A 10,706-nucleotide genomic window follows, 5' to 3' on the forward strand; every position below is an offset into this window, starting at 1 on the left:
ATAATAATAATTATGATAATAATAATAATGATGTTTTTTATTTTTAAATAAAATTGCTTTGAATATTACAGTAGCCGATGAGTCATTATCTATCTATCTATCTATCTATCTATCTATCTATCTATCTATCTATCTATCTATCTATCTATCTATCTATCTATCTATCTATCTATCTATCTATCTATCTATCTATCTATCTATCTATCTATCTATCTATCTATCTATCTATCTATCTACAATTTCTTTAGTTCAAATAACATTAGTTAACACCAAGAAAACAAATGCAATGCATATTAAATAAGAAAAGGTTAGAATTATATATATATTTTTGTAAGAGATCTACTTAGAAAAGACCAAAATATCAATTAATCCAACAGAGCCCCGAAAATATTATCTATAACTATTTACAGAATTGATAGCATCTTTATTGTCTTTTAATACATTTTACCTAAAAATCCTTTATTTATGCATGTACCAGGTGTACCTTTAAAGTGGACACGAGCTAACAGAATACACATCTAAGAATTAAATTAAAAATATGTTGAAAAATATAGATCTATCTATCTATCTATCTATCTATCTATCTATCTATCTATCTATCTATCTATCTATCTATCTATCTATCTATCTATCTATCTATCTATCTATATATATATACATAGAGAGAGAGAGAGAGAGAGAGAGAGAGAGAGAGAGAGAGAGAGAAAGAGAGAGAGAGAGAGAGAGAGAGAGAGATAATATTCCCACAATGGGTTTCTTGTTTATCATTAATTATCATAAGGGTATTAAAGAAAAGAGAAATTAAAACAGAAAAAAGAAAAAAAGAAAAAAAAAGAAAAACAGCAGTATTGTAACATAAAAAGAAACAGCGACACAAATTAAACATTCATCATTGACTGTGTCCATATTGTGTATATGCAATTTCTTTATACCTTTTTTTATGTAACTTTACATCCAGGTTGTTGGGCCCCTTTTTTCCCTCAAACAAACAATAAGCACCAACCTGGAGCCCTCTAATAGGTTCACTTCCTCTTCTATTCCAATGTTTTCCCATCTGATACATTTTTTTTCCTCTCTCTCTCTCTCTCTCTCTCTCTCTCTCTCTCTCTCTCTCTCTCTCTCTCTCTCTCTCTCTCTCTCTCTCTCTCTCTCTATTTTTCTCTTTTTCTTTCTCACACTCTTTTTTTCTCATGCTCATTCTCTTGCACACACATACACTGACACACAAAAGAAATGGCTTTCTTTTCCATCCTAAATGATTTACAGAACAAAACATAATACTGGATGACAAAATTCTAGCAACTGCATTAATACCCAAATGCTTTTAGCACCACTCTGAACTTTTCTTTCTCCCTTTCTCTATGAAACACACAGAGGAATAATAAGTCCATAATATGTCTGTATTTATGCAAGGGGAAATTGCTTGTTTTTTCAACATGGGTTACACAGCTGCTTAAGTTGGTTTCTGTGTGCTTCACTGAAATTATGCAAAGTGCTTGTGTGTAGTTTACTCATTCGCATTTGCCAAATTGTTATTGACTAAAAGCATCTGAGACAGAGTTTCTCAATCAAATCCAGACCACTGCCTTTATAATTCACTCTTGCATTTAAGCCAAAACAACAGCAGCTTTAAAAAAATGTGACTATAGAAGCAAAAGCTGTTTGTATAATAGGGAGCTTTTAGAATTGTACTTGACGTAGCAGATCTATTTACAGTATGCACTGTATCTACCTGTCTGTCATTTTAAGCTAAATTTCATTTATTTGTTTATTTTATTTTTGTTTTGTGTGCTGACTAAGAAAGTGTAAGCATATCATCTGAAGATACAGGTGTAGATTAATAAACCATAATGCATATGCAGAATGTAGGATATTTAATAATGCTTTACATTTTGATTTTTCAAAATGTATTTATTTAATGTGCTGTTATGGTTAAAAACAAAATGCTGACTGAGCATTTATAATCTACATTTAAGTTGAGTCAGTATTAATCTTAACATCTTGTCTGAAATCAGTAATGTCTCCAGACGCTTTGTCCTGAAATGTGTTCTTTGGTCATGTAAGAGAGAATATAAAATACAAATTCCTAGATTTTTTTTCGATTTTCCTTGTATCCGAACAGATGATGATATTAATTCAGTGTATATTTGATTGCATTTGATATACACTTAATAATGCTGCTTTCAAATTGCAGTCAATTCTATTTTAAATATTTTTACAGGCCACAACATATAACACTGTATGTTACTGTAAGAAATTTGTGCTGGACATTATACTGGTCCACGCTTGAGTCAGTATTATACAAGAAACATTTGCTCAAAAACTGAGACATAAATAAAAGTCCACCTTCTTGCATTCTTGTTAGAATACCAGGGTTTTAAATTGTATTCATAAATAAATTCTTAAGGAACAACAATAATTGTTCCAAATCACAGCAATGTGAAAGAGGAAAGATTTCAGGAAAAAGAGGCCATTGACTCTAAGCAATTAGCTAGCGTATTCATGATTGCATTTAAAACATTTCAAACAAGCATACACCAACAACACCTAGGTAAAATTAGCAAGTAGTGTTTTTTTTTAAATCACAAGTTTGAGCTAGGAAAGAATTATAATTTTCTGCATCACTTTTACTAAATAGAAAATGTAGCATGAATAATGAAGTCTGTTTACTGCAGTCTATCAGCCTTTTGATTTAACAGCCGTGTCCAAGCAAGAGTCAATATTAATTTCTGTTCCGTGTTATTTATGCTATTGCGACAACAAAAGCTCAAGGCCATTAGGAGTGCAAGACCAATTATTAGTTTTAGTACAAAAAAACCCCTAAAAAACAAGAAACATACTCCTAAAAACACATACATGAATAAAAGCCTGCAATTTAAAGCAAGCAAGTGAACAGGTTAATGGTTACATATGACAACTGAGCACTGGCCTACCTACATTAATCCACCAGTATAACATAGTGGTGCATTACAGACAGGTATTTAATGAAGCAAAAATTAACGCTATTTCTAAAGAAAGAAACCCAATTAATAGACAAGTCCTTTTACTTCAGCCACATGTGCAATACCCGCATACATGATCTCTAGCAGAAGCCTCAATATGAAATGAATAAACTGACAGAAATCCAGTCCACCCTGGGTTTTCTTCACTTTTTGTTTTTCAACTTTTAAGTTCTTTGACCACCGAAACCCTGGAATTAAATTTTTCCTAATGATTTGAAATGAATGCAAATTGTGTGGTTTTGTGCAAATTCTACAGGAAAGAAAACTAAAAAGTATAAATAGTTCTTAACAACTCTTTTGAACTGCTTTGGTTGACTTCTCCTCACCATGTCTAGCTTTTCTTGAAAAGTCCATCTTAAATATGGCCTTGTAAGTATATCTGTGACCAAATCTTTTGTATTTATTTTTTTTTTTATCTGTCAGCCATGGTGGAATAAACAAATAAATAAAACAGACATGAAGTCTACACAAATATATTTAAATCTGTACAGTTTGCTACAAATGTGGTTTTTCTAGCTCTGACTGACCATTCAATCAAAGGACGTGAAAATCCTGGTTTGGTTAAAGCAACAGTTTAAGCTCCCACACAATTGATTCTGAATCCTGGATTGCTTTGACCCAACACAGGAGTGTGACTGAATTGTGAGATATTCAGCACTCTAAAATGACATTTACTCCATGACTCTTGGTTATTAAAAAAAAAAAAAAGAATAATAAATAAATAAATAAATTAAGATTTGTCACATGCAAATGAGCAAACACTGCAAATCTTTTTTTTTTCTTTTGTATGTCTATTGTTCCTCACTTCTTGCCTGATTGAGACCTTCGAAAAACCAAAGCACTAATGACACAATCATTGAAGGAAGGAACAAGAAGAGAGAGCGGGGAAAAAAGGAGTTGGCAGAATTCGATAGAGAGCTGAGAAATAACGGCATGAGAAAACAAGCGACGAGAGCAGTGCACAACAGAGTAACAAACAAACTACAAAGAAGGGTAATGTCAACACGTCCATCTGGGGACAGCAACACACAGCAACGTAGCGAAGCCATTTAATACGGCAAATCAGCCAAGTATAGATTACATAAACGTCAAGCAGCCAAATAACGATTGGCCAGCAGAGCTCTAACAAGCCAAGATCAACCTCGAGAGGAAAGACCCGAAAGGAACAGCAATAAAAAATAAAAAATAAATAAATTTAAAACATGCACACAAGCACGAATGCCCATAACAGATCACAATGGTGCTACGGACCGTATTATTCTATGTCAGTGAATGTGCATGCGAATAACCATATTAATTTCAATACTAGATTAAAGGTTTAATTACACACACTAATTGCATTTTTTCTCAAAAACACAATATGCACAAGGTAGTAACATTACAATGAATGAATTCTGTTTTATCCAGGGTTGCCAAGTCTGTGTGACAAAATCATCCCAGACCAGCACAAAAAAGGTATGCCCTTTCGCAGGTACACACTTTTGAAATTCAGTATTCCTTTGACAACTGTCACCGTTATGGCAAAATTACATGATGACCTAATTTCTAAATATTTTGAGCCATGAAAAAAAAAAAAAAACTCCCTAAATAGCTCCTAATAGCCCTTATTTCATATTGAGTGATTTCTTAAATCTGATTGGTCAGAAGTTATGCATTTTTTTATTTTTTTTTAACAGCTGTTGTGTGAGCAATAGGTTGATATTAAAGTGCTTGGTCATTATTGTTTCTATAGTTACAGCTTGTACAGAGGCACTTGGCAGATGACCCACATAATCTAAGGCTGATATTACCTGGACTATAAAAAATGTTGTTTAACAAATTAAAATTGATCATTTTTGATGTGTGTAATACACAACATTAGCTTTAATAAAAATATTTTAAAATGTGGGACTTTTTATAAAACTAAACCAAACATTGTTCTGTACATCATTAGCAAATTGCTGTGCTCAAAGCTAAATTCATTGTTTAAAAGTTTTCCATATATCATGTAAACAAATTTTAAAAATTAAATCCAAAAAAAAAGAAACAAAAACCACCACACTGCACGGATATAAATGCTCCAAATGTAGACCAGTTTTGTGAGAAAACTGCAGACCGGCAAGACTCATATTATCCAGGTTTAAGAGCAACCAAACCATATGTACCTGTTATACACTTTTCTTATCACTATTTACCTCAAAGATCTAACACTAGTCAGTCAAAAATGGTTTGACCTTTTGACTGTGTACAAAAAAAAAAAAAAAAAAAAAAAAAGCAACCAAACAGCCACACTTCAGCTTGGAATGCTTCCTACCTTCCACTCAGGCACTGTCTACATTACAAAGTCTCAAAAGCATGTGTGTGTGTGTGTGTGTGTGTGTGTGTGTGTGTGTGTGTGTGTGTCCGTCCATGCTTGTGTTTGTGTTTAAGACAAACAATTGAGATTCCTTCATTCTGACCCTCATACACAAATGATCTCTTCAGCACAGTGGCTGATTCTCTATACACATCCCCAGCTGTTGGGAGAAATAATACATTTGAGAGAATAATTTTGAAAGCAGTGCATGGAAATTGAAAAATAAGTAAATAAATATAAAAATGCCATTGTTATTGATTCAAAATGTAAAAAAAAAAATAATAATAATAAATAAAAATAAAACAGAAAGTGTATCAGTGGCACTTTTCATCAAATTGCATTTATATTGACTGGAAAACTATTATATAATGCAGATAATCTAACAGGTAATTGCTATTAAGCTGTATAAATTCGTAATTGGACTTTAGACTATATGGGCTGATGTGATTCATCATTGTGTACTCGTTGTTTTCAGTTGTCCTTGTCATGTTGTACGGCTTACTATAGAAACTCACGATGAATGGACTTGTTCTGTCATCTTGAAAATAAATTTGCAATCATATGATGCACTCAAACAGAACCTGCATTCAAAGCAAGCAAGGTCTCATAACACAGTCCTGTATCATGAGAAATGTACAAACGTATACATTGGTAAAGGAAAAAAGCTTCTGGGGCTGTCCACATAGAAGACAAAAGGTTGGAAAGATGAAACGTCTTTGAACGGACAACAGAATCTGAGCACCACCTTTTAATTAAATGTTGTACTACGATATTAAAACGCCAATCAACACTCTCTAGAGCCTAAAGTCAGTGCGTCACGTGTGTGTGAGTGAACGACCTTCCACTGTGCAATCGAGCTGACCTCGGGTAAGTGGCAAGAAAGACTTTATATCTCCATCCTCTGTAACGAAGAGACTGATATAACAAACGATAAACACTTTTATTGAACCAATTTGCTGCTTTCACACTGTGAACTGAACCCTGCATGAGCATTATTTTGTGTCTTAATGAAATGAAAACGTTTTCTGACATTTTGTTTTGTGTAAAGATTTAACAAAAATTAATTCTCAAACTTCTTTCTTATAATACATTGCACTAATTCCTATGTGCTATAGCTGAGCATTTACAACATTTTGGTTTTCTGATGTGTTAAAAAAAAATTGCGAACAAGACAAAAAAGAAAATAAATAAAGAAAAAAAGATTGATTAGAATCATCTATTTTTGGCAGCACGTCCTGTAAATTGGATCCTAAACTGTCTTGCTGTTGCCCTCCTGTGGACAGAATCAGTATTGACAACTGCCATCGAACCGGATAGACAGCCTGTGTTTAGCATAGTGTTTTAGCCTTCAAGCAAGTGAATCTAACATCTTCAAATTCCTACTGCTTGGTGTTTGTATGTATACTATATGTATGTAGAGAGAGAAATTTTGACTGATTTTGTCTCCCTATTCCCATTGAATTCCAGCAGTTCAGTTGGTTTATTTGATGCACAGCGGCAGCCTGCAGCAGGTTTATAGGCATTTTCTAATTTGCTTTACAGCAAAAAGGGAAAAAAAAAAGAATGCAGCACCATATGCCATCAAAATAGCACTACATAAATTGTATTTCTCCCAAACGGTATTAATCAATACCATTTTTATTTGATTTAGAAGGGCCTGTACTGCCCTCGTTTTATTAAGAAGGCTATACCAGACGCATAATCACTATACATAGATTTAACATTACCTTTACAATTAAATTCTCACTGAAATTACAGAATAAATATATGCACATTTTTCTTTTTAAATCTTTGTGTGAGAGAGAGAAAACATTAAAAGTGTTTCCTACAAAGCCGTTAGTGGTAATATCCAGAAGCGTCGTTGTCTTACGAAAGTGCATTAAACTCCATAAAATCTCGAGTGTTGTTATGTATTCACAAACATTGATCCTTGGGTGTGTCTTTTTGCGAGAGGAATTCGCGTGTCTGTTTTTTGATAATATATAAAATAAATAGATCACCAAACAGTAACGCGTTGCACAGTATCTCCATTGAAGGTGAAGTATCTCAATGAAACAGTCAGTTTCAGCAGTACCCACCCCTGCAGTTGAATGCATGCAGCAAGCTGCAATATTCTACAAACTGTGCCAGGCCTTTGGGCAAATATCCGAATGTGCATGAGAGTGGGGAAAAACGGTGAAAATGTGACGTTTCCCCCGCAGCCGTGCGGCTGTAATGCTGTGTCACGCTCTCCCCCATGCCAACCATGGCACACACAAATCGGTTCCGTATAAAAATAAGGGTCATAACATTGCTGGCTACTCTGAAAAAAAGGCACTTCATTGAATATCTGAGTATGGCCTTTCCTCCAAACTAATTTGGGGGAAAATATTTTTTGTGATTTTTATCATGATATATATATATATATATATATATATATATATATATATATATATATATATATATATATATATATATATATATATATATATATATATATCATGATACACATAATATCATGCTTTATTTTATAGTGGTTGTGGTTGGGGGGTTGCTATATATGGAAGTGAGCTTACACTCTATCATCAGAACCTATATGATTTCTCCAAGACTTCGAGGTAATCCGGCTTGGTTTGGAGCTTGGCCCTTAACTCGAGGTATTCATTTTGCTCTGGAAATCCCTTTCCCCCAGTAAAAAGTAGAGTTTCTTTTAATCGGGCGTCTTGCTGCAAGTCAGGATATTGCATTCCTGGAGGATGTGCATGTGCAACATGCATGTCCTTTAATTTTGGAACCGTGCCATAAAGGCAGTCTACAAACCCCACAGTCGGAGTCGGTCTCTGACTGTCAATGACCGTGGGGCAAAGCACGCCATTCTCATGAAATCCCGCCACTTCTCCGGACTGGTTGACCGTGACGATGGTGTTAAGTTGAGAATTTGACACAGCCATAGTCCACTCCTTCTCTTTCTCCAACAGAGTTCGATAATTACTGCTGTTTTCCTTTGTTTCTGAAAACCGCTCTCCATCTATTTCACCCTCACGTGGTTTGTAAATGGGATTGTTGCACATCTGAGTAACAGGGTGTGGGATGTATTCATAAACATGGCTGGAGGCAGGTTTCTCGGGCGAAGTCTGCTGTTCCTCAAATATCCGGCACTGCATCTGGATCCCGGTCAAATCCACCACTTCCTGGCGCTTCTTGAATGGGAGTTTCTTCCTTCTCCTTAATACAAAGGCGAAGAGACCAGCAGCGACAAAAACAGCAGAGATGAACAAGATCAAGAGACTGAGGATGAGGACCGAAAGTGGTATAGCCCCTGTGGAAGGGGCATATCCTAATCCAGAGTCACTGGTGGAAGTGACATCGTTAGCAAGTCCAGGAGAAGCAGCAGAAAATTTCATTTCGGGGCAGATCACCTCTATTTCCATCATGCGAAGGTCCTTGCCAAAAGCAAACTCTGGACTCTTGCAAATGACTTCTCCAACCATTATGACAGAGCTCAGTTTCTCAATCCACTGCTTGAGTGGAACAATATCGCATGAGCATTCCCATGGGTTCTGGTGCAAGTCAATCTGTACAATGGAGTCAAGGTGCTCCAGCACTCCACTCACAGGCAGATACAGGAAATAGTTGTTGCGGAGATTCAGCCTAGACAGGGAGGTGCCAGCAAACGCATCGACAGGAAGCGTGCGCAGCAGGTTGTCATTCAAAAAAACCAGCTGCAGGTTCGCCATTAGGCTGAAAGCAGCTGGTTGAATCTCTCGAATGACGTTGTACTCTAAATAAAGGTAGCTGAGCATCTGCAAACCACGGAACATGCCTGGAGTCAACCTTTCAATATCATTACCATTCAAGTATAAACTTTTCAAATTGGGCAGGTTGATGAAGGCACCTTCTTGAACATACGATATCCGATTGTTACCCAAATGGAGTAAATCCAGACTGGAGAAATTCCAAAAATCTGATCTGTATATTTTCTGAATCAAGTTTCCACTCAGATAGAGTTTTTTGGCATTCAGTGGTCGTGGCAAGAGCTCGGAGATGTTGTGAAAACCCTTCTCTTTGCAATTTACAGTGAGTCCCAAGTCATTGATGTGTAGATTACACATACATCCTGTCGGGCAGATGATTGGAATAGGTGGCCTTGTTTGATAGCCAGGTACAGGAGGTTGGTTTGGACCAGGATAAAGACTTCGTGGAGTTGGTGGTGTTTTTGTAGGTCTGGGTCGTTTGGTTGGCTTTACATATCTCTCTCTGTACTCCACTGAGGAGGCAGTGTTATGGAAAGATGACAACATGGATGAAGGTTTGGTGGGCCACATGTTCTCATTACTGAAAGGTAGCCTCGGGATGCCGAGTTTTACCTCTATCTCAGCTTCGGAAAGCAGTGGGCATAGCTCACTCCGTTTGATCTCGCGGAGATCTTTGCCATGAAAGTGAAACGGATATTCGCAAGTGATATCCCCCACCAGAGCAGTGTATGGTATCCTCTCCAGCCATGTTTTGAGCTGTACAATCTCACACACGCAGTTCCATGGATTTTCTTCGAGCTGAATCTCCATCAGACTACGACCTACATACTCCAGCATGCCCTTATATGGAAGAGTCTTTAACCGATTGCCACGCAAATCAAGGTGCGTTAATGATACAGACCTGAATAAGAAATTGGGGAGCATGGGTATCAAATTGTCATTCAAAATAAGCACTCTGAGTTTGTGCAGGTTTCGGAAAGCACCGCTTTCGATTTTCTTTATGACATTGTAATCTGCCTGAAGGTATTCAAGGCTCTCAAGTCCAAGAAAAGTATCATTTCTGAACACCTCCAGCTTGTTCTCATGTAGAAAGAGCTTTTTTAAAATGCTCAGCCCATTGAATGCACCAGCATGAATGTCCTGCAGCGCATTGTTCCCCAAATTGAGTGACACAGCATTGTTGAGGTGCAAAAAGCTGTTAAAATACAGCTTGCGCATAGAGTTCCTCTGCAAATTAAGCTTAAAGGGCCTTGTCCATGACTGGGAAATCTGGCTGACATTTGTAAATCCTTTGCTGTCGCAGTGCACATGAAAAATGCCCTCCTTGACTTCACAGTAGCAAGGGTCAAAGCACGGCTCGTCTATTTCCTCAGACTCGTCCAACAAGGGGATCGGCGTAGTCCAACCTAAAGCTATTGTGCTTAGCAGGGTTACCCACAGCATCCTTCCTCCAAAACCTGATGAAGTTGCGGCCGAGTGCCACTTCACTGCACTGAAAGAGACACAGAGAAAGGAATAAAAGACATGAGTACACGGGCAAAGAGCTGCAGCGCTTGCATGACATTTGTGGAAATGTTTGAGGGGAATTCTTTGCAACGACAACACATTCAAACACTCACAAAATTCCACCAACGT

The 10,706-nt window shown here is 36.6% G+C and overlaps 1 protein-coding gene across 3 annotated transcripts in view; it reads right to left on the reverse strand.

Moving 5' to 3' along the window:
* Nucleotides 1-7,838: 7,838 nt before the first annotated feature.
* Nucleotides 7,839-10,706, reverse strand: part of slitrk3a (SLIT and NTRK-like family, member 3a) — a 306,241-nt gene continuing 303,373 nt past the window's right edge. For all 3 annotated transcript variants that reach the window (XM_083552932.1, XM_083552931.1, XM_083552930.1), the window contains one exon: nt 7,839-10,563. In XM_083552932.1, coding sequence (XP_083409058.1) covers nt 7,902-10,514 — 2,613 coding nt within the window. In that variant the 5' untranslated portion in view covers nt 10,515-10,563 and the 3' untranslated portion in view covers nt 7,839-7,901. The remainder of the gene's footprint in view (nt 10,564-10,706) is intronic.

The sequence above is a fragment of the Silurus aristotelis genome (genome assembly GCF_946808225.1).
Source record: "Silurus aristotelis genome assembly, chromosome: 10".
Classification (NCBI taxonomy): Eukaryota; Metazoa; Chordata; class Actinopteri; order Siluriformes; family Siluridae; genus Silurus; species Silurus aristotelis.